Source organism: Phyllostomus hastatus, unplaced genomic scaffold (assembly GCF_019186645.2).
Source record: "Phyllostomus hastatus isolate PE091 unplaced genomic scaffold, TTU_PhHast_1.1 phas_scaffold_755, whole genome shotgun sequence".
Lineage (NCBI taxonomy): Eukaryota > Metazoa > Chordata > Mammalia > Chiroptera > Phyllostomidae > Phyllostomus > Phyllostomus hastatus.
The window spans coordinates 11,035,431-11,059,223 of record NW_025334039.1 but is presented as its reverse complement, the minus strand read 5'-3'; the positions used below and the strand labels follow the sequence as shown (position 1 = coordinate 11,059,223).

Sequence of the window (23,793 nt, the reverse complement as noted above, 5' to 3'; positions counted from 1 at the left end):
AACAATATTTCTGCAGCCCTATTATGTGCAGTAGGTGCTGTGGATAAAACGATGAACAAAAACAGACTTGTCCCTCTTGTTTTCTCGTTCTCTATATTCACAGGAGAAAAAATGAGAAAACATAGTCCAGTTCTCATTTCAGCCAGAAAGTGCTCCCAGTGAACTAAACGCATGTGGTGAAGCGACATCTAGTGTTGGTTCCGCGGAAGTGACGTGCGCGCCAGGACACTGGGTGGCTTCACCTCACTCTGGAAAAAATGTTCAGTTTGGCTTGGCCAACTCTTAAAAGCATAGTTCCGCTTCATTATTTTTAAAATATTTTGGAGTCATTTTGAAATCATCTGAATTTAAATGTTAATAACATTGCGTTTACTTTCTTTAAAAACACAAAACACTCAAAGCATAAAGAGAAGTACGGAGAACAAAGTAACACTCAGGTACCCATCGCCCTGTTTTGGCAAATCTTAACATTTTGCTACATTTGCTTGAGGTTGTTTAAGAGTAAAACTTAATAGGCACGTTTACTGCCTTGTCGGCTCTTTGCTGATTTCATTTCCACTTTCTCCTCAGAAATAACCACTATCTGGTTTTTTATCTCTGTGACTGTTTTTATATTTTAATTACCTATTTGTGTGTCTATAAAATTCAAACATTGTATTTTTTATTCTTGAAGTAAATTCCGTATTGTAAACATCCTTTTGCGATTGCTTTTTCTAGTTCAATATTGTGCTTTTCAGACGTATTCATATAGGTCATTTAGCTCTATCATTTATTTCAAGTGCTGTGGGGCAGTAATCCATTGACTGAATTATACCGCAATTCTTTCTACAGCTGATGGGCATTTGGGGTTTTTCCAGCTCGTGCTCTTGTAAACCATGGAACAGTGAACACATGTGATCCCTGTGTTTAATTTATATTTTTCTTAAATCACATTTTACTGGTTATGCTATGACAGTTGTCCCAATTTCCCCCCCTTTGCCCCGCTCCATCCAGCACCCCCCACTCTCTCAGGCAATCCCCACACCATTGTTCATGTCCACGGGTCATGCGTACAAACTCTTTGTCTACTCCATTTCCTATGCTGTACCTTACATCCCTGTGGCTACTCTGTAATTACCTGTTTATATTTATTAATCCCCTCTCCTCTTCACCTATTCTCCCCTCCCCCTCCCAGCTGACAGTCATCAAAACACTCTCTGTGCCCATGATTCTGTTTTTCTTGTTTGTTTAGTTGTTTTTAAAACATCAATAATTTTGAGAATTTGTTCTCCAAAGTGATTGTACCAATTTACACCCTCACCAGCAGTGCAACAGCATTTCTGTTGTTTCACATTCTCACCAACGGCTGGTGTTGTCAAGCTTTTGAATTTCAGACAATCTGCTTACTGTAAATGTTATCTCATTCTATTCAATTCACATTTCTCTGATTAGTCGTGAAGAAGCTCACATTTCTCTGAGCTTCTTCAAAAATGGTTTTTACCCCTCAAATTTCTTCTGTGAATTGCCTGTTCCTCTCAAATGCCTATTGGATTGCTGGCATTTCTCTTAGAGAACTGTTGAATTTTTAAAAACATATTCTGGATGCAAGTGCTTTATCAGTTCGAGGTGTTGCATTTATCGTTCCCCAGTTCATGGCTTGGCTCTTCACCGTGCTCACGGGGTCTCGTCATTGTCACGCAACCAGTTTTATCAACCTGTCCCTTTTTACAGCTTATTTAAGAAATCCTTCATGAAGCTTTTCTCCTTTACCTTCTTCTAAAATGTTTAAAGTTTTGATGTCCATGTTTAGGCTTCTGTGTTGCTAACTTTTGTGTGTTGTGTGAGGTAGGGAATGTTTTATCTGTTCCCATGGTAAATAACTGCCCTCGCATTATTCATTGAAGAGACTATCCCTTCCTCATTGTTTACTTCAGTCTTATCACCATGGCCACTCAAGAAATTAGTTGTAAAATGTCTCTTGCATAGCACCTTGAGATTCCCTCAGTTGAGTGTTTACTGACCTCCAATTGTGGGCTTATGCCAACCCATGCTCTGAGACTGGTTTGCCATCTGCCTGAGAAATACCAGTCTCAGGAGCACTCGTCCTAATGTTCCCGGCCTCTGTGTGTGTGTTCTGACCACTAGCTTTTTTCCTGGGATACTCTGGGTTCTGAGTTGGGGTGACCAACCATCCCAGTTTGCTCAGGATTGAGGAGTTTCCTCAACATCATATGTAGGACTTTGCGTGCTAAAACTGAGACAGTCCTGGCAAGTTGAGATGGGCTGGCTGTGTCTCTTTAGTCTCTACTTCCAGTTTCAGCTTCTTCCCAGGCTGACCCCATGATTCTTTAGTCTGTTGTCATCTCTGTGCTCAACAGTCATCTTTACACTGAATTTCTATTGTCGAGCACCTACTATACGTCAGAAGCTGTGTGGAGCATTTTCACACACAGTAGCTCTGTCTTCCTTTTACATACGAGAATTATATTTAATTGGCAAGGATCACAGAATTAATGACATGAAAGAATGACACAAAAGCCTCTTGACTGAAAATATTTATTTCTACTTAATGTGCTACTTCCTAGCCTGAGGAAAACACGGCTGTAAATTGCACAAAAGTGGTCTATGGCTGCACTCACTGGGCCACTGGGTGGAATGCCCTTATGCCTGGCCTCCTGACATCTGCACACTTTTGGTCTGATATGATTCCCAACACATCTGACAGTACATGAAATCAGCTTCATGTTAACAAGTACAGGTCACAATTCCGTTTGCCATGCAGCAGCACAAACATCTCAAATGTTTCATTAGGATAAAAAGTAAGAAGAAAGATAAACATGAATATTCTTGTGTGGCACATCACTCCGCCACAGCCAGTTATAAATCTCCAGTCAAAATGTCACTGCACAGACATGGGATCTTTTTGTTTTAATGCATCTACTTTATAAATCTTTCCCTTTTTCTAGCCTGCTTAAGAAATCTTTCATTAAATTTTTCTCCTTTCTCTCCTCCAAATCCAGAATGTTATTTATGTATTATTAATATAAAATATTATTTGTACAATATTAGTCTCCCAAATACTATTAATCGGATTTAGGTGGGAGAGAAAATGGTACAATTAGTTTGGAAACCAAATTTCTTTCTTATAAAATTCCTTAGTCTTTATTTTGCTAATTTGCATTGTAACTTCCTTACACAGAGAAAATGTAGCATTTTCCAAGTAATTTGACCATGAAACCTTTTTGTTTCATAACTTCTCGCATGCTCTGGAAATACACACAGACAATGCTGTTTTCATCTGTGATAACACAATACCCTCCAGAGGGCAGCAGATCCCCTTGGCATTTAGCCAAACACGCATTCATTGACCAGACTGACAAGGGCCTTGGAACACATTCTGTTATTATTCTGGTCACGGATGTAAAGTTTCTAGTCACTGCAGCAAAGACAGGCATTGTGATTTAGTTTAAGGTTGACAATAATATAGCTGTGTGGCATTGAGACTCAAAAATAAACCAACTCAGTCTCTGGTCACAAGTTCATCATTAAATTGTAAAGTTCAGATTACAGATCATGTGTTTTCCTTCTTATCTTCCTTTTTACCTTCAATCAAACAACAAATACAATCAAATGTTACATAAGGAATAAAGTGAAGTATCGGAGTCCGTTTCCTTCCCAAGGAGGTTACTGAGAGATCGGGAAGACACGTAGATAAGGCAGCACATTAGTTAGTTACCCCTCTGACTTTCACACCTGATTGCAAATTAGAATCGCATGAAACACTTTTAAACAATAACAATGCCCAGGTCCCAACTCAAAACAATTAAATTTGAATCTCTGTATTTGGTTTCAAGCATGGGATTTAAAAAAACAATGTTCTCTGATGAGCAGCCAGGGTTGAGAACCGCTGTACTAATGCGATAAAGTCATATTTTAGGCAAATTGCTTCTGACATTTTCAAAAAGGAGAAATTTGGGCTTCTTTTCCCAGGGGAAATTGTTTTAAATGCATAAGAATACAGAAAATAATCATTCTTACACCTTTTGTCCAAAATTAGCATTTGTTAACATCTTCATTCTTTCTTAGCCATCAGGATTGAATACAACAAAATAAAAAATCCCACATCTTAACCGTTCGTAAACTTAACTTCAAAACTCATTTCCCAGTCTTAGAGCAAAAAACTCCTTTTTTTTGTTTGTTTGCTTCCAAAAATTCACCATAGCTCACCTTAGTTAACAAATAGCCTAACACATTCCAAATAGATCCACTGGGCCCCTGGGCCTCATCTGACAAGAATGAACTCTGTTCATTTGCTACCTGAATACAGTTAGCAGGCTTATTTGTGCAAAGACTAACTGGTGAGGCAGAGGAGGAAAGAGCGCGAGATCAAGAAAATATTAATGAACATATATCTTCCAGTTGCAGAGAGATATGGAAAACGCACTCATCTTGAAGGTTAGAATGAGAAGTAAAGGCTACAGTGACTAATTAAACATCTTCCTTCTGTGAAGCTACCTGACATAGTGGGGAGTCAGTGCATGGGAAGGGGCCTCACTGGGGCGCGTTCTTCTTGCAAGCTTCTAGTGTCAATAACCCGATGGGACAGCTGTTTTTAGGACTGGAGACCTCCTGAGACAAAAGTCCTTGAACTAAAAGATAGTCTTTGAAAATAAAATACAGGTTCAGCACCTCTGAAAGCCTCCCAGTCAACTCAAAGGACTTCCCCCTAAGTTGTTTCCTCTGCTTCTTTTTTGTATATATAGGGGGCGCCTTTTTCTCTCTTGTAGCTTGTTTATACAAAGCAAATTTGAAGCAACACATGAAACTGCTTTTCTAAATGTTATCTAGGGAGTTTCCCTGGGAAGCACGTTGGATTTACATCAGCTCCCCCCTCCTTTCATGATGCATAACTAGCTTCCTGAGAGTACTACGCTTTCAGTCTCTTTCCCGCTGCAGGCAGCCGGGGTACTGTCTGGTAATGTCTGTGACTTCACTCACTTCCTGTTAAACACACAGTTAACAGGATCCCTCATAAAACACAGTTAAATATATCCCTTAAAAAATAGTTACATGACTAGTTAGCAAGAAGAGCAAGACACAAAACTGTATATATAGCTTAATTACAACTCAGGTGGCCACAGTCGCTTCTGGCCTGCTCTGGCCCTTGGTGGCGTGGCACACCTGCCCCTCGGTGGTGGAGACCAGGCCAGGGTCTTCGTGGACCAGCTGCTGCTCGTCCAGCAGCCTTGGGAGATGGGCAGACAAGAAGACATCCTGTGATGCAAATGTCTCTAGCCAAGTGAGCCTGATAGGGGCAGTATTAGGATGTCAATGATCAGTGTGGTAAGGTCCACTGGTTATCAGGAAGTGAAGTCACTGCTCATCTGAGGAGATGCTTGGGGTAAAGCACCCACAGAGTGACCTCACTTTCTGACAATAGAGCCCAACAGAACTTGGAACCCTGATAACCAGGAAGGCACTTTCTAAAGCTGCCCCTACCCTGGTCACTTGGTTAGACGTTTCAACAGTAAGGATGTTCTGCTGCTGTGTGGGGACGTCCTGAGGCCATGGCCTTAAAAGAGGCAGTGAGAAGAAAGGACACCGTTGGTCCAAGGCTCATCCCAGAGGCCTATGGCCCTTTTCACAGCGCAACAGAAAGGTAACTGAGGGAGGACCAGGGTGGTTTTGTTCGGGCCAGGCCACCACTCAGATCACACCTGAGTGGCCCTAAGACACTTACTTGTGTGAGCGTGTGTGTTTAAGGGGGTTCACGTGGGTAGGCCTGCCCCAAGCAGGAGCTGATGAGAACACTGGTGAGCGGCTGCTCATGCTCACACACCAGGTCAAGCCAGGCGGGGTGGATGTGGAGTATGGATGGGGTCCTCTGCCCGAGGTTTATCCCGAGCCCTGGAGGTGAATCTAACTTTCCTGGTGGAGGTGCGTGCAAACACAGGGCTGGGCCTGAGCTGAAGCGGAAAGTGCAGTGGGAAGAAGCAGCAGCGACTAGGTCCAAGCAGGGCTTGAGGCCTCGGAAGCGGCAACCCGGCGCTGTCACTGCAGACTTCAACCGTGGTTACAGAGGACCAACAGGTGGTCGAGGAAGAACCAGGGCACGTCTCCGCCAGTGCGGGCCAGGAGCTCCACAACAACAAGACCCACGGAAACCCTGAAATCCCTGTCACCACCCAGGACTCTGGGGAACCAGGACCCTTTCATGGACGGAGGCTGCCCAGACTCCACGGAAAGAGGATTTCCAAAACCAACATGGAACAAGTTGCCCACATTAAACAAACAGGGCCAGATAACCTGGAAGCCAAAAAGATGGAGTCCAAGGGTGAGGAGGTGGGGGAGGTAGGCATGGGAGGTAGGCAGGCAGGTGGGCCAAGCCACTGAGAACAGGAAGAAGTCTACAAATTAACAGTGAGGTGTCTGGGGAAGCAGGTCCCTTACCTGCCCAAAAAATGACACCACCCTCAAAGCCTCTGAGGTGCCGTAGGAAGAGGAAGATTCCTGAGGCCAAGATAGAGCACAGTGCTGATCTTAATGGAACTGGACCCAATGACATACAGACCCAGGAGTCAGGGCCAAAGGGTGAGGCATTGGGGGAGGTGGTGGTGGGATGGTGGGGGACTGGCAGTGAAGATGAAAGAAAGCTTGTGGCAAGGGTTCATGCGAAACACAGGGAGCAGCCGCAGTGGCTGGTCGGGAGCACATGGAAAAGCAGGCACGAGGCGCGTAAGAGATCTTTTCTCCTCTCGCAACTCAGGCACAAGCCCAGGAGGAACAGCTGGTTGACAGAGAACCTTGCCCTGTTTCCAACAGCAATGTGAAGATGCGCCACCCCGCCGAGGACCAGAGCGGGCTTGAAGCGATTTTGGCCAACCAGGGGTCTAGGGAAGAAGGCCCACAGAAAAAAACGGAGAAGGCCACTTACCCCAAAGATGCCCAAGCCCAACACAAACCTAACAATTTCTGTCTCCAACCTGGAACGTGGTGCCCACGTTAAGCAAACCAGGCCAGATGACCTGAAGCCTGAGGAGGCAGACACGGAGGGTGAGCAGGTGGGAGAGTGGGGGTGGGATGGGAGTGAGCAGGAGGGGACTTGTGGGGAAGTCGATGTCAGACATACACTGAACACCAAGAAAGGCTACCAAAAAGCAAGACCTGCCTCAAACCAGCCATCTGCTGAACTCTCCACGGAAAGGGCGTCCTGGGGTGGGACGTTAGCTGCGGCGTCCCTGGAAGGCTCTGGCTGTGTTCTGTCTGTGCTGGGCCATTAGAAATACAGGCATGTGGGAGGTGTTTTCTCCTCTCCCAACTCCAGCACCTGGCCAGATGGAACAGCTGATCAGTGAAGATCCCGGCCCATCACCAGCAGTGAGGGGCAGGTCAGCCAAGACTCTGAGAACAAGAAGAAGTCTACAAATTAACAGAGGTGCCTGGGGAAGCAGGTCCCTTGCCTGCCCCCAAAATGACACCACCCTCGAAGCCTCTGAGGTGCCGTAGGAAGAGGAAGATTCCTGACGCCAAGATAGAGCAAGGTGCCGACCTTAATGGAACTGGACCCGACGACATACAGACCCAGGAGTCAGGGCCAAAGGGTTAGACGTTGGGGGAGGTGGTGGTAGGATGGGTGGGGGACTTGCTGGCAAGCTTATCAGCAAGAGTAAGTGCCAGACACACAGGGGGCACCCACAGAAGCTGGGCAGGAGCAAAGACAGGCCTCAGACCACCAAATCTGCTGGACTGTCTGTGGGGAGAGTGTCCTGGGGTGGAACGTTAGCTGCGGCATCCCTGGAAGGCTCTGGCTGTGTTCTGTCTGTGCTGGGCCACGGGAATTACAGGCACAGAGGTGATATTTTCTCTTCTCCCAACTCCAACACCTGGCCAGATGGAACAGTGAAGATCCCAGCCCTGTCACCAGTGGTGAGGGGTAGGCTGGGCAAGCCACCAAGAGCAACCACAAGCAAGACATCATTGTTGACAGTGCTGTGTCTGGGGAGGCAGGTCCCTTGACTTTCCAGAAAATGATACCGCTCTCGAAGCCTCCAAGGCACTACAGGAAGAGGAAGATTCCTGTGGCTAAGATACAGCGCAGTGCTGACCTCAATGGAACTGGACCCGACGACATACAGACCCAGGAGTCAGGGCCAAAGGGTTAGAAGTTGGGGGAGATCATGGTGGGATGGGGTAGGAGTTGCACGTGATCTTATCGGGATGACTCCGTGTCAGATACACAGGAAGAACCCTCAGATGCTGGCCAGAAGCATAGGCAGACCTCATATCATCCATGTGCTGGACTGTCCATCAGGAGGCCACCCTGAGTTGTGTCCCGAGCTGAGGCTTCTCTGGAAAACTGGCTCTGTTTTGTCTGTTGGGGAACCACCAGAAATGCAGGCACTTGGTTTATCATTTATCATTTCACAGCTTTAGCAGGAGCTCAGGAGGCTGCCAGCTCCTGCTTCAACGAACGTATGCTGCACATCTCAGCTGGGTGCCCTTGCAGACCGGGCCATTCCAGTCCAGACAGATGCCCCCTTTCAGTGGTACTGCCACTTCGACCAGCCATACCTGCCACAGTTCAGGAGTTGGGTCCAGCTAAACGGTAAAGGAAAAAAATACAGTAAAAAAAATTTTTTAAACAGTAAGTAAAAAATAAAATTTGAATTAAATATATACAAGGTCTGTCTAGAAAGTATCCAGCCATGTACTATGAAAAGTAGAGACATTTATTGAAGAATGTTTTCTTGTACAAGGAACATTGTACAAAGGACAGTGACGCCTCAGTCCCCTTCAAAGGAGCACAGTTCTTGAGACCTCACACAGTTCTCCCAGCATCTCTTCCACTTGTTCAAAACACTCTGCAAAATCCTTTATTGGAATCTCCTTCAGCTGCCCTGTTGTATTTTCCTGAATCTCAAGGATGTTTTGAAATCTCTTCCCTTTCAATGGTGATTTTAGTTTTGGGAAAAGCCAGAAGTCTCAGGGCACCAAGTCTGGGCTGTAGGGGTGTTGAATTACCTGGGTGATTTGATAGTTCGCAAAAAAACTCTGAATGAGACGCGATGCATGAGCAGGTGCATTGTTCTGATGAAGCTGCCAATCACCAGTTGCCCACAGCTGCAGCCATTTTCATTATATTGCATCTCTCAACCGATGAAGAACATTGAGGTAGTACTCCTTATTAATATTTTGGCCTGGAGGGGTGTACTCATGATGGACAACACCTTCCCAATCAAAAAACACAGTTAACATGGTCTTCATCTTGCTGGAATTTCGCCACTCCTTCGGGTATGGAGAACCAGGTGACTTTCATCAAAATGACTGGGCCTTTGTTTCAGGATCACAGCCATAGACCCACGATTCATCTCTGGTTATGAACCACTTAAGGAAATCTGGTTCATTGCTAGGGGTTCAAATTAAATCATTAACATCTGCAAAACAATGTTCTTTCTGCTCTGGTAGCAGAAGCTGAAGAATGAATTTTGCCACGACATGTTTCATGCCAAGATCCTGCATCAAAATCTCAGACACACTAGTTTTGGGAATCCTCAGATTAGCTTCTAGTTCTCACCCTGTCAGTTGCTGATTTTTGTTGATTGCAGCCCATACACGCTCAACATTCTCAAGTGTTCTGCTTGTTGCAAGCCTTCCAGAAAATGAGTCACTTTCAATGGATTCTTGACCATCTTTGAAGTATTTGTGCCACACTTTTATTTGCACTGCATTCATCACATTGTCCCTGAAAGCCTTCTGAATCATCTGGATTGTTTCCACAGAGGAACATTCAAGCTTAACATAAAATTTGATGTAGATTCATTGCTTTATTTGCTCAGTCATTTTGCATGTGACGGCCACACAGTACACATGCTCACTCAATGGCATCTACCGCCCCCACTGACTAGTACAGTGAAGTCATCATTGTTCATGCATGTGTGTTCCAGTCCACTCTGCTTGGCTGCCAGGTTACATAGATGTCACATAAACCATTCTCATTATATTAACAATGGCTGGACTTTTTCTGGTCAGACCTTGTATATTACCTATTCTAAATTGTAATCTCTCTAAAACTGGAAGAATCAGTGGGGTCTACAATTATAATTGACATATAAACTTATACATAAATAATATCTGTAATTATAATTGACACATAATTGGTACAAAAACAATGATACATCTTTGAAACATAGTAAAATAAATCTTATAGGCACTTATAGTTACTCTTTCTTACAGGAAGGTGTTAATAAAATCAGAAATCTTTTTCTTTTTTAAAAAAAGTGATGAAATAAATACAAATTTCTGCAATGAAACTTCAGTCATTTATTTAACCACCAAACATTTATCGAGTTCGATGACCAACATAGTGAAGAGATCCACCTCTAGAATCAGATGGACCTAGGTCAAATTATGGCCAGACCATGTTAAAGCCATGTGACCTTGCATAAGATATATGATCTCTCCAAACCTCAGTAAAATGGAGATATTACTAGTGTCGCACAGAGCTATTGTGAGGATCAGTGGAATGATTTAAGGGATAGCACCATGTTTGGCACGTTGAAAAATGTCATCTACTAGTATGGCTATTAATTTAAAAGTCTGCTAAACTCCTCTGTTGAGCCAGTGATCTAAGGTTTGGTAACGACAGCCTGAGAACAGTTAAATAAGGAAAATGTTTTGCTTTCTTAAAGCATATAACCTAGTTGAAAGGGACACGATTGTTGTTGCATTTACTATGTGGTCAGCACCAAACATGTCCTTAAGAGTTTAAAGATGAATTAAGGCGACTTGCCTGCCCTCAAGTGATTTATTGGGCAGTGAAGCAGTTGTCTAACAGTTAAAATCTAATTGTAGAAAGTCTATTTGAAAGCAGTGTATGTCCTTAACGAGATAATTAAAGCATCCCTATTCGTGGTCTAGTAAAAGATTCCAAGTGAGTAATCCAAAAATACTTGTTGAATCAAACTGGACTGCATGTCTCTCCTTTGTAATTTGTTGTGAGTTGGAAAACCACAAGGAGCCTTTAAAAAAGTCGTTTCCTTTAAAAATCATACTATAGGCTCATAAGAAATTTTAAAACATCAAATAGATAGCATCCACTTTCCAATTACATGTTCAAATGTTTCACTCATTGCCAAATATATTATCCTCACATATTAACAAAGTTGTCCATCATCATTTTGCTATACAGTATCTTTCATCATCAACGGCTGAGTCACTAAAAAAAATTCAATTTACCACACAAGGTGAGTTAGGCCTCAAAGATTAATTCTTAGTGATCTTTTACCCAGCTCTAACAATCTTCCCCTTTATATGAGAGCAAGAGGAAGTGAGAAGGCCTGGTGGCTCGGTTTATTATTATCAGATGAGAACTGGAGAAATCGTGGCGGTGTTCCCAGTGCTTACCTTACTGCGGAAAGTAGCAGAGCCAGCACCGGGCTCCTGGTTCCAGTCTAAGGCCACGATCTGCCTTTGGAATGTTCCTGGCCTCAGTTTCCTTACTGGGAAATAAAGACATCTTTAAGTATTTTTGTGGACATGTAAGTAATATATGCATAGATTTCTGGACATCTAGGATAAAACAGAAAAATATTAAAATAACCCATAATCATACCACCCAGAGAGAGCCACTATTAAATGGGGAAGAAGAGGGTATAAGGAGACTAGATGGTGATGGGAAAAAATACAATAAAAATTCAATTTAAAAATTTTTTAACATATTTCTCCCTAGAAGAAGGAAGAGAAAGACAAGAGAGTATGTTTTGTGTGTGTGTGTGAGTGTGTATGTGTGTATATACACACACAAATTAGCGATGTGGTATAACCAGATGTATAGAGAAAAATCAACAAATAGAATATTTATTACTTAATGAAAATTAAAACTAGATATGAATGATTCTTAGGAAAATATAAATTACATTAATTGACTCAAAAGTAAACAGCAGAAAACCAGAATAGATCTAGAATCATGAAAAAGAACTGAGAAGATTTGCAGAAACTCATTTCTGTGAGATCGGTATCATTACAACCCATGTTACAGAATGGGGAAACTGGAGAGCCTGCATGGGAAGGAATTAGCAGAGATGGCACTTCTCAATAGTTGCTATGATTTCAGTAACCATACTCTAAGTAGGTCTGGACCCCAACAAGAAAATTCTCATACTGTGGCAGGGAAGTCATTTAACAGTCAGTAACCAGCACCTACTCTGTGCTAGGTGCTGTTCTGGGTACAGGGGATGCAAAGATGAATTAGCACACTATGGTCCCTGTGTTCAAGAATGTTCTAGTTAAGTCAAGATGGACACATAATTATATAGGCTATACTGCAACATGTTAATTGCTATGTCAGAGGCAGAAAAAAAGTATTGCTAGAGCCCAGAGAAAGGAGTGATACCATGGGAGTCTGGGAAGGACTTAGAGTGAATGCATTGTTTGGGCTGGCTCTGGAAAGGCAGGCAGAGAAGGAAGAGAAAGGCATTCCATGCAAAGGGAACAGCATGTGCAAAGGCAAAACACTATGCATAATCTATATGTTGACTTCATTAAATCCTCTCTAAAAACAATGCAAATGGACAGTATGCTGCTTTTGATAGAAGGCAATAGTCCTGAATATCATCCTTTCCTTCTTCCATCATGACAAAAACTTTAAAATGGTAGAGTGTTTAGCAGCAATCTACTGTATTCTTCCTTAATAGGCTGTCAGATTCCTCCATGCTATTTGTCTTCCAAGCAAGTTATTATGAAGGCTGTCAGTAAAATGTAAAGATGAGGATAAGCAATATATTTGCCAGCCAGCAGGTGGCTGAGCATCTGTTCATTCAGAATCAGCAGGGAGCCATGGGAAAATGTCTATTTACGTAAGCCTATGAGGCGACTGCTCAAAAGAGGAAGCGGGTTTGTAAGAAACTAAGAAAGTCTTCCTGTAATTTAAACTCTCAGCTGTCTGTTGTGTCCTCTGCTTATAGACAAAGAATGAAATAAAGCATGGCAGACATTCTGATCTGAGTGATCTTAATTTTGACCACTCACCAAAACCCGATTCAGAGACTGGCAGATGAATCCAATACTATACAGAAGGTCATGTGTATGGGTAATTAAGTTGACAGTTATATAGTTCACACTCAGTCTGCAGTATAGGAATTTCACTGTCTCACTGAGGCTATGAACTCTGTGTGGAATTAAGAATTAAGATGCTTTGTTTTCCCTGAGGTTCTTTCAGTTTGGATTGGAAGAGCTAAAGGCAAAATATAACCAAAGACACTGAAATAGAGAACAGACTGACAGTGTTCAGAGGGGACAGGGGAAAATCCCCTGAATTTCAGGGGAATTTCAGGGGAAAAGGGGAAGGGTTTATAGGAACAAATATAAAGAACACATGGGTAAAAAACTAGAGGCGGGTGGAAATGGGAGGGAAGAGGGGAGGACTGGGTGAGTGGGCTGGGATGGCAGTAAAAGATAGAAAATTGTACTGCATCAACAATGAAAATAAAATAAAATTAAAAAAGAGCTACAGGAACAAAGTTCAGAGAAAGACAAACCTGGCTTGAAAGCTTATTTCTTACGGGACTTTGAACAAGTTACCTAGCAATTCGAGCTAATAATACCTACTTCACAAAACTGCTGTAAGAATTAAATGAGATACTTTATGTAAAGCACTGCCACATAAGTGCTCAATAAATGACAGCCACAGTGCTGCTGCTGCTGCTGCTGCTGCTTCTTTTTATTATTATTTAGATCCAAGATCTAGACTTTTTCCCAAACAGAATATGCACCTGTAGGGAAAAGAAAATTTTTATTGAGTCTAAATAATTATAAATGGATGAATTATACTATGAATAAAAATATTTTCTGCTGATAAATTTTATCTTTTTCACTGTTATAAATAACCAGACAGAAATAGATCCTGTTTTAGTTTCCCTTCTTAATTTATTACATTTATAATTGCTCTATTGTACTCTGAGAATCAGGACATGAGTGTTAACATCACTGCGAAATCTCATTTTACAGCGTGCAGTTTTGAAATAATTATATTTTACTGCCTAGCATTCTTGACATACATGGAAAACTGAACGGCTTAAAATCTGGCATTATTGTATTTCCCACAGAACCGTGCCTCCTCAGGATGTGCCTGAAGTAGGGTAGCTTCAGTTTTGTCATTTTTTCTTCCAGTGATGTTCAAGACTTAATTTGCTTTAGGGTCCACCTAAAATTAATATTTAACATGAGGAGAAAAACCAATTTTAAATATAATTATTTTTATATAGATTACAGAAATATTTTGTTTCCTTTCACTGAGATAATAGCTAAAATAAATCTTCTAAAATATATATAAAACATCTTCTACAAACATCATGTGATTTCATTTATATGTGGAATTTAATGAACAAAATAAATTAACACAATGGAAACAGACTTATAGATACAGAGAACAGACTGACACCTGTTGGAGGTGGGGGGGTTGGGGGTTGGTGAAAAAGGTGAAGGAATTTAGAGTAAAAAAGGAGGAGGAGGAGAAAACAAGCTCATAAATACAACAATATGGTGATTACCAGAGGGAAAGAGAGATGGAGAGAGGTGGACGACAGTGAAGGGGGAATGAACGGTGATGGGAGGAGAATTGGCTTTGGGTGCTGAACACACAGTACAATATACGGATGATCGTAGAAATGTACACTTGAAGCCTGTATAATTTTATTAACCAATGCCACCCCAATAAAATTAATAAAGAAGAGTTCTAAAGTATATATTGAGCTTTTAAAAGTTAGCTATTTGAACTAGAAAAAGCAAAGAGTTTTCAGGTGTAACCCAGTTGTGCGGCCCTGCACAAGTTACCTGCTAAACCTGTTTCTCATCTCAAAAATGGGGCCATAACTACTAAACCTGTCTGTGTGGTCAGATTCCCATTATAAGAACTGTGAAGGAGCTTGGCACATAGTAGGAACGGTCGCGGTCTGCACAAAAGCTAAATATCCATTAGAAATCCTGGAACTAAGGGGAAAAAACCCCACTGAACTTTGTGGTAAATAATTCCAACTGTTTGGCATAAACTATACTAAAAATTACAGCATTTTATCAGCGTTCTCCACATTAATTATTTACTCCTTACAATGCCGTGGAATACTTTTTAAAAGCCATGTACAGTTGAGGAAACAAAGGCCTCAGGAGGTTAAGAAACTGCCCAACACCATCCCACTCGATGGACGGAAGTTCTGAATTCAGGCTGCCTCCAAAGTCTTACCCTCTTCTCCACAACGATTTAATACACGAAATTTCAACCTAAATTCCAAATTCATCTCCTTAGGGTTGCAATAACAAAACCGAAAGCTGTACTACTCAGAGTGGGTCTTCTCAAAGAGCTACGTTTAGCATTTCAGATCTGAGCGAGCTGAAAGCCTGTACTGGGGGAAAACAAGTGCGATTCCGACCAATACTATTACTCTGTCAAGGATTAGTCCAGGACAGTGTCAACATCCCCCACCTGCTTAATTATAAATACATATAAGAAGACTGTACTGGGTCTCTGCGGGCAATGCAAAAGAAACAGATGGACAGGGGAGCCCACCACACCACATTCTAGACTCAATTTGACCTCCTATGAAATGCATTCTGCACTTGATTTTATTTGGTGCGTTTCTCTTCCTGTAGTCTAGTCTTGCTTCTCCCACATCCTTTAAAGTGCATCGAAATGAACAGTACAGAATACAGAACAGTCAGGCAGAAGGAGCCCCCAAATCACAGAATCTGTGGGAAAGTCAAGAAGAAATCCATGAGTCCTGAACTCGTTCTCCAGGTGTAAAAGAACAAAGGAAAACCCCATTAGCCTAGTTGTCGAGAAATCACGTACGCTCTACAGTGTCCCGGGTACACTGCATCTCTAAGCCGAACCTTCGAGGCAGGCGGTTGAGCCCACCAGAAACCCTGCTGGCCTTACTACCTTCTCAGCCTTCCAAGGACCCTACGGACTCCAGCGGCAGAAGGCAGCAGTTAGGCCTCGGAGTCTTTGAAAAGAAACGGAGAACCACAGCGTCTCTGGTTGCCAGGAGACCCTGTCCACCTCCTCCAATCAGCACGCATCTCTTTGCGTCCAATCACAGAAGCGTAAGAGCTGTAGTCGGAGGTGAAGGGTCACGCTGCTTTTTGGCGGCCATTTCTCTAAAAGCTCCGCAATTTGGGCTGTCGTCGAAGTGCTCCAGTCACTAAAGACAGACGGGAGCTGGGTCGGCGGCGAGTAACCTGCAGCATTTGCTCGTCGTCGCGATGGTAAGGAACCTCCGGGAAGCGAGGGAGAGCGCGTGAACAGCGCCGCGGAGCCTGCTGGCTGGTTCGCGTGTTTCCCATTCATCCGCGCGAGACGGAGGCGCTGCGCACGCTGTTGCAGCCCTTTCCTGCCTACCTAGGGGATCTAAATCCCGCGCTCCTTCCCCTGCCCTCGGCTCCCCGGGAGAGCCCCTGTCGCATTCCCCTTCTGCTTGGATTTGAGTCTGTGCCTGAGGTGTTCTTGCTGGCTGGGGCCACGGGGTAAAGACAAAGAGGTTTTTCACGTCCCACTTTGAAATGAAAGTGTGCATTCATTCCACGATACTGGGACTGTAGCGCCCAGGCTTTGGAGCGTTGATTTGTTCTTTTAGCAAATCTTTATTGAGCCCATGCTACTTACCAGTTACTGTGCTAGGCGGTAGGAATATGAGGTGAAAAGAATGGATGCGGACCCTGGGCTAGGTTAATTCCATCAGGCGTGGGAGACAGACATTAATCAAATAAAAATAGAAATATATAGTTGCAAATAATATTAAGTGCTAAGAAGGAAGCAAACGGGATGCTGTGAGAGGGCGCGAGGGTACATTAGAATAGTGGTCAGAGGTGGCATCCTTGGAAGGGGAGGGGTGTAACCTGACCTAAATGAAAGGAAATACCGCCCCTTAAAGAACAGAAAGAAGAGTGTACCAGGCTCAGGGAACGTGGGCTTTGGCCCTAAGGCTGGACCACTGGGAGGAATGAACGGAAAGCCACAGCCTTTTGCAAGAACTGTGGTTATGAGATAGGGTCCGGCAAGATCTCTTTGGGCCTCATTAGGAGGTCAGCATTCAACTCCACCTGCAGTTTGAAGCCACTGAAGCATTTTAAGCAGGGATATGACATGATAAAAGTAACTGTGGTCATGTGGACAGTAAGTTGGAGAAATACAAGAGTGAAAACTGGACACTTCATTTGGAGGTTATTGCCGTAATTTTCGTGGCCTTTGAGATGACTCTGAATATGTTTATCTTAAAAGGGTATTTATTAGCTAAGGTTCTTTGAGCTGATGGGTGAGCAGATGAAGGAAGGAAAAAAAGTATATATTTACAGGGGATACTACTGTTTTGCTGAATAAACAAACTAAGTGATTAGCTCATCTGTTAGGGCACTGCTAAGTCAGGTAAGTCCCGGTTCTAGCTCCTAGAATTCAAGCAAGACGGCCAGGTGTGATCTGCCCCTCTTCATTCTGTAGCCTCATGTTTGGGACCCAGACAGCCCTGAATTTGTGTGTCCCTGATACACCTTGTTGTTCCCTTCTTCCCCCTGTTACATGTGCAGTCTCTGCCTAGGAGAGCTGTTTTCCCTCCTGGAAATACCTCTCTTCCTTAAAATGGAACCATTACTTACTTCAGGCAACTTTCCTTTTCTCTTAATGCTGGGTTGGTTTGGTACCCTTACACCAAAAGAGGGCCATTTTCTACGTTGCAATAGAATTGTCTACTTGTGTGTGTTCTGCACTTCCTCCTCCACTGTGAGCTTCTTGAGGACTGGGACTGTCGCCTGCATTTTTTTTCCACTGCCCTTCCATTTGTTTCTTTATAACCTGCAACCGTGAGTGATGTTTAATAGCTATTCGGTGTTTCTTAAGGGAGTAATGAATACTTTTTATAAGTTTTGATGGTTTGAAGATGAAATTGGCTGACTGGGTATTTAAATTTTCTCTGATGCTCTTCAACAAATAAAAGTGAAAATTATGTGAGAGCGAGTCAAGAGTTTGGTTCCTTTGGATACCATAAAATATTGGTGATTTGGTAGCAGAGAGTAGGTGGTAGGTGCGGAGCTCTAGAAATTACTTGAGTTGTTTTTTTGTTTGTTTTTTTGTGCAGAGTTTGCCCCTCAATCCCAAACCTTTCCTCAATGGATTAACAGGAAAGCCAGTAATGGTGAAACTTAAGTGGGGAATGGAGTACAAAGGCTACCTAGTATCTGTGGATGGCTATATGAACATGCAGGTAAGCTGAAGATGCATAAAAATTATTAAATTGTGTTTATTTTTCTTCACCTTAGTCCTCTAAGGTTTAGTGTGACTTATGAGGATGAAATTATTTAAATTGACAGTTAAAGCAGAAGTTAAGGGAAAATGTCAAGCTCAGGGAGGCTGGTACAGCCGTAACAAACAACGGCCACAGATTTGACTCCTAGTCGTTAACAGTAAGAAGAGCTCAGACCTTTGGTCCATAATGTTACAAGGGAAACACACTAGTTTGCAGAAAAAGAAAAACCTTTCAAGTAACACATAGCTCTGAAATTTTTCAAGTGAAATTCTTAAGTCTTTTAATGAATGCTAAAGGTACGACATCAGAGTAATTCCATAAAAGCATTTCTTGAGGGAAAAGACATATCAGCATAGTGAGTCGATCAAATGACTGCATGTCTGTTGTACTTCTGTATACTTATGTAAATGTTTCAGCCAAGTTTTTTTTAATTGTGATATATTTTTTTATATAACATAAAATTTACCACTTCATCCATTTTCAAGTGTACAACTCAGTGGCATTAAGTACTTTCACATTGTTGTGCAGCCATCCCCCCTATCAATTTCTTGAGATTTTTTATCATTCCCAACTGAAATTCTGTACCCACTAAAAAGTAACTTCTCCCACTTCCAGCTGCTGGAAAATACTGACCTTTCTGTCTCTCTGTTCTAGGTACTTTATCTAAATGGAATCCTACAGTTTATCCTTTTGGCTTATTTAACTTAATTTTCAAAGCTCATACATGGTATAGCATGTATCAGAACTTAATTTCTTTTTAGGGTTGAAATAATATCCCATTGTATGTTATTTTGATCCATTCTTCTGTTGGTAGACATGGGAATTGTTTCCATCTTTCGACTACTGTGAATAATGCAGCAGACGTGGCTACACAAATATCTGCCAGAGTCTCTGCTTCCAGGTGTTTGGGTACATGTCCCGAAATGGAATTGCTGGATCATACAGTCATTGTTCATTTCTTGAGGAACTGCCATACTGTTTTCCACCTGAACAGCTGATGCTCAGGTCCCCCAAATTTTTGTGGAGCGTGGTTTTCACCTGGGAAATTCCCTAAGCAGGAGCCATTTGCCAAGGCCATAGAAAAGTTGGAAAGAACACATCCCACATACTGAAAATGTTCCAGACTTGGATAGTGGTGATGGCTGTACAATTTTAAAAACACTGACTTGTATACACTTAAAAGTGAATTTTATGTTACAGGAATTGTATCAGTAGAAGAAATGAATAAAGGCTACTATTGAATATTTGGTTTTAAAAGTAATGTAACTTCCTAGTGAGCTTGCCAGGTTTGAAACGTACCCGAGGAACCACACAGATGATGCCTTTGAATTTGTTCACTCATTGTGTGCCTGGCCCTGCCAGTGCTCACTGAGCAAAACAAAGCCCCTGCCCTCACGCAGTTGGCTGTGGTGGTGGGAGATGGTAACACAGTATGATGGGGTATCGGGTAAAGAGAGGGGCCATGGAGAAAAAGAAAGCGGAAAGGGAACAGAGTGATGAGAGTGTGCAATGTGAGATGGGATAGCCCAGGAGAGCCCCAGAGAGGGGAACGGAGTTTAAACAGAGCAGAACTGAGCGAGCAGCTGAACAGTTGCTGAAAAGCGAGAGCAGGTGGAGGGAGAACGTTCCACTTTGAGGGGAACAGCAAGAGCAAAGGATTTGTGGTAGGAACTTGGTTGGTATCTTCAGTGCACAGCAAGAAGGCCAGAGCAGAATGAATTAGGGCAATGGTGATAGAAAGGTTGCAGTCGTGGTCAAAGAGGGCCTGTTAGGTGATAGTGAGGACTATCTGCCAACAATCACTTTTAAAGAAATCCGCTGATAGGAATACATTATCTCCAAGAGCTGTAACATACAAAACTAATTGCCTCAACAAATACGTGTACTTCAGACAAAACCTGTCTGGTATAGGAGGTTACTTTTTGTTTTCTATATGAGAGGGAATAACATCCAGTAGCAGCATTAATTCATTAACACGTTTTACATGCCTTACCTCACATCCTCTCTACGCCCTATTTTTCTTCCACTTTGCCACTTGCCCAGCTAACAAAGGAAACTTCCCTCGCCTTTCTTTCTTATGTCTTTTGTGAGTCTCTGGTAGCACAGATTATAATCTTTAACAGATTAAAATTAGAGTTTATTACCTGTACGTAGAAGGAAAGCTAAACATTTTGATGTAAAATTAGAAGTAATGTGGTTCCCTAACTATAAAGGTTACTTTTTTAAAACTTTTAAATGTCTCACACTTAACAGTTGAAACATGAAAGCTTTCATCAAACTTCAAGTCTCTAAAAGATTCCCTTTATAAACAAATGTTTATCACATAATAGGTATGTAACCCACCAGCCACAATTCAGTAAGGAAAATGTTGAGTTTAAATATTTATGAATGAATTTCAAATCCCAATTCCTAAGGGGTTTTGGGTCAAATTTTTTTAATGAGTTCTGCTTTTAATTAAAGTATAATTGACACAATTACTTGGTTTTAGGTGTACAACATAGCGGTGTTCTCTATGTATATGTTACAGTGAAATCCACAGTGCGTTCAGTACGCAGCTCTCACTGTACAGTTATTATGATACTGACTGTATTCCTTGTCCTATACCTCATGTCCCTGTGATTTATTTATTTAGTACCTGAAAGTGTGTAAGGTTACTCTTAATTGTTTAACCTCCTTTTAAGAATTTGTAGTTCCCTGTTTATTAGCAGATAGATTTAAAAAAAATTTAAAAAACTTTATTTATGTACATATTTTTAGAGAGAGGTGAAGGGAGGGAATAAGAAGCAGAGAAACATCAATCAGGGGGTGCCTCTTGGACACCCCCAACCAGGGACCTGGCCCGCAACCCAGGCCTGTGCCCTGACTGGGAATTGAACCAGCCACCTTTCAGTTTGTGGGGCGATGCCTGACCCACTGAGCCACACCATTCAGGGCTAAAAATTTCTTATTCAGTCCTTTGGTTTGGTTGGTGACTAATGTAAAAGCATTTTAGTTATAACTTTGTACACCCATTGGGTTCCTCAATATGATACTACAATATAAAATTATTCCAAGGAAAGTTAATGTCTGCTTCTAAAAAAAAACTGAATTTTTGGAAAACTTTTTAATCAGCTTATTCATAAATTGAGAGACTGCCTTCCTTGACACATTGTTTTAATGTCTGTTAGAAAGAAATACTACACAACTGAGATTTTAAAAATTATGTTGAAACAAGCTTTATTATATAGTAGCTCTATATCCATCAATGTTAACTTTACCAAATAATTATATGAAACTAAAAAGTACTACAATAGTAATAGAAAACTAAACTTATATTAATTACAGAAAAACATGAGTTGTAGGTATAAAATGGTCTCAGTTAAGTTCTCTCACCAGTATTGAGTGTGTTTTACTGTTTTTCTTTTGTATTAATATATTTTGTTTTTATTTAAAGCTTGCAAACACAGAAGAATACATAGATGGAGCATTGTCTGGACACCTGGGTGAAGTTTTAATAAGGTAAGAAAACCAGTAGTATTATACATAAGGGTTACTGTTAGCATTAGAAATACCCATGTAAATGAACTAGTTTAGTGCCTCAATTTCAGAATTACTTCTTAAAAATCACTATTAATTTAACTTAACATTCTAAAACTACACTTCAGGAATCTTTGAAATTGCTAAACTTATTACAGATTTAAATATTTTGGAGCTATTCATCCTTAAGATTTTTCTTGTATTAGTATTAAACTTCCTAGATCTTAACTTTAGCTTTTTTTAGTGGTTTTAATTGTAAGAGCTTGGTTTTGAATTTTAGTTGGATCTGGCTGCTGTTAGGGACTTTTGTTAATGCTCATTTCCTAGAATTACATACTTCCAAATTTTAGTCATTATTCCTTTTGAAAGGTCATAAAGATACCATTTACAACTACCACATGGTAAAAAAAATAAGCGCCTTGTGCTTTTTAAGAAATCAATGGTAAAAACATTTTTTTAAATAAGAGAAGAAAAAAATGCTATACTGTAAATTTAGTAATCTATTTTTGTAATGGATGTAGTCTAGTAATCGTGAATCAGATACATGGTGTCCTGTTGGAACAACAAAATGGACTGTTTTTCTATTTACAGGTGTAATAATGTCCTTTATATCAGGGGTGTTGAAGAAGAGGAAGAAGATGGGGAGATGAGAGAATAGCATCTTTTGTTGGGAATTTTTTTTATATTTGTTTCTAGGTAATAAAATGTATGCTTGTTTTTCAACTTGACTTGTGAACTATTCATATTCAGATATTTACATGCAAAACTCAAATGTTCAAACATTTGGAAGATTATTCACTAAAGTAATGCCCTAAGAGCCACCCAGCTTCGCCCCAATCGGTTTTCTTTTGTAAGCCCAATGCTCTTGTTTTTGTCTGTAAAGGAAAGTTATTTATATGCTTTATAAATGTTTATGAAGGTGGATTTCAGCCCTTTTCTTGTAATTATATATTAACTGAGACCTTTTAAAAGCAACTTTTTTAGTTAGTTTTGAGCCATTTTTGACATGTATAAAGTTAAATATTTTCCTAAACTTAACATATATATTATTTTAGTAGACAAATTACGTGTAAGCTTAATAATATACATATACCAGCTAAAATGAAACATCACCTAAAAACTGATTATGAATGTAGAGCACAACAAATTGTGAACTGCCATGAAGGCTGAAGACACAGTCGGTTCACTTAAGAGAATTAAGTTTCTGAACAGTATTTCTTAACATGAATTAAAAACCATTCTCACAGTTATGTTCTGAGAACATAACCTAGTGGCTTTCATTTACATTTTAAATTCCTCAAAACCCTTAACCTGTTTTGGAGTTGTACATTATTAAAATGTATACTCCACATATCCCACAATGATAAAATGTATACTGTGAACTTTCCTGTGGACTGGTTGGGGAAAAAGACCATTTAAAGTCTCGTGTTGTCAGAGAATGCCACTATTGCAATTTAGTGGCCATTCAGCGTATAGTTACACCAATAAAGTAACTTTGGATGTGTATCATCCCCAACTGGGACAGCTCAAAGTATAGATATAAAATGTTTAGAATAATACTTAGGCCATGGGTAATAAAAGCCTTCAACCAAAGAAAATAACTTGCATTTCCAATCCTGTAACCTTTAGAACAACAGCATGTCTCCCTCAAATTGGTTAGGCCGGCGTATGGTGCAGAACGTTGCCATTACTGTGAACCCAAATCTGTACAATGTGCTTAAACGTCGTGCTGCTGTCTTACTGCTCCTATTCAAGTGAAGAAATACTCGTCCTCTATGGATCTTGTTCTTGTAGCCTGGACTAAAAGCAGCTCTTGTTTGTTACCAGATGGAGGTTTTGAACGATAGACAAGTCGTCTTCCCAGCTGAAACAAAAGAAAAAATGCTTAGTGTTCTTTAGCATAGTCTTTTTCTGTTGAAGTATAAGGGAAATACTAATTAACTTGATTTTTTCCAAGGAATAATACGGTTTGAAATAGTAAATAGTAACAAAGGGATTGATAATTTAATGG

The 23,793-nt window shown here is 41.2% G+C and overlaps 2 protein-coding genes and 1 long non-coding RNA gene across 3 annotated transcripts in view; 1 reads left to right on the top strand and 2 right to left on the bottom strand.

Annotated features, from left to right (window-relative positions):
* Positions 1-2,539: 2,539 nt before the first annotated feature.
* On the bottom strand, positions 2,540-15,960 carry LOC123810553. Its single transcript, XR_006784276.1, has 3 exons — positions 15,821-15,960; positions 11,383-11,477; positions 2,540-8,577 (listed from the first exon to the last, which is right to left on the bottom strand). It is a non-coding gene; the product is annotated as an uncharacterized LOC123810553 (long non-coding RNA).
* Positions 15,961-16,099: 139 nt separating this feature from the next.
* Positions 16,100-22,505, top strand: SNRPF (small nuclear ribonucleoprotein polypeptide F). Its single transcript, XM_045826603.1, has 4 exons — positions 16,100-16,236; positions 18,099-18,224; positions 21,700-21,764; positions 22,374-22,505. The coding sequence occupies exons 1-4, from the start codon at positions 16,234-16,236 to the stop codon at positions 22,438-22,440; spliced, it is 261 nt and encodes an 86-aa protein (XP_045682559.1). The 5' UTR covers positions 16,100-16,233; the 3' UTR covers positions 22,441-22,505.
* Positions 22,506-22,649: 144 nt separating this feature from the next.
* CCDC38 (coiled-coil domain containing 38) overlaps positions 22,650-23,793 on the bottom strand; it is a 38,966-nt gene continuing 37,822 nt past the window's right edge. Inside the window, exon 15 of the mRNA XM_045826363.1 lies at positions 22,650-23,646. Coding sequence (XP_045682319.1) covers positions 23,533-23,646 — 114 coding nt within the window. The 3' untranslated portion in view covers positions 22,650-23,532. The remainder of the gene's footprint in view (positions 23,647-23,793) is intronic.

Excerpts from the sequence above, each read along its gene's own strand:
- SNRPF (XM_045826603.1), top strand. Across the intron at positions 18,225-21,699 it reads ATGGCTATATGAACATGCAG|CTTGCAAACACAGAAGAATA; the intron begins GTAAGCTGAAGA and ends TTTTATTTAAAG. Across the intron at positions 21,765-22,373 it reads CTGGGTGAAGTTTTAATAAG|GTGTAATAATGTCCTTTATA; the intron begins GTAAGAAAACCA and ends TTCTATTTACAG.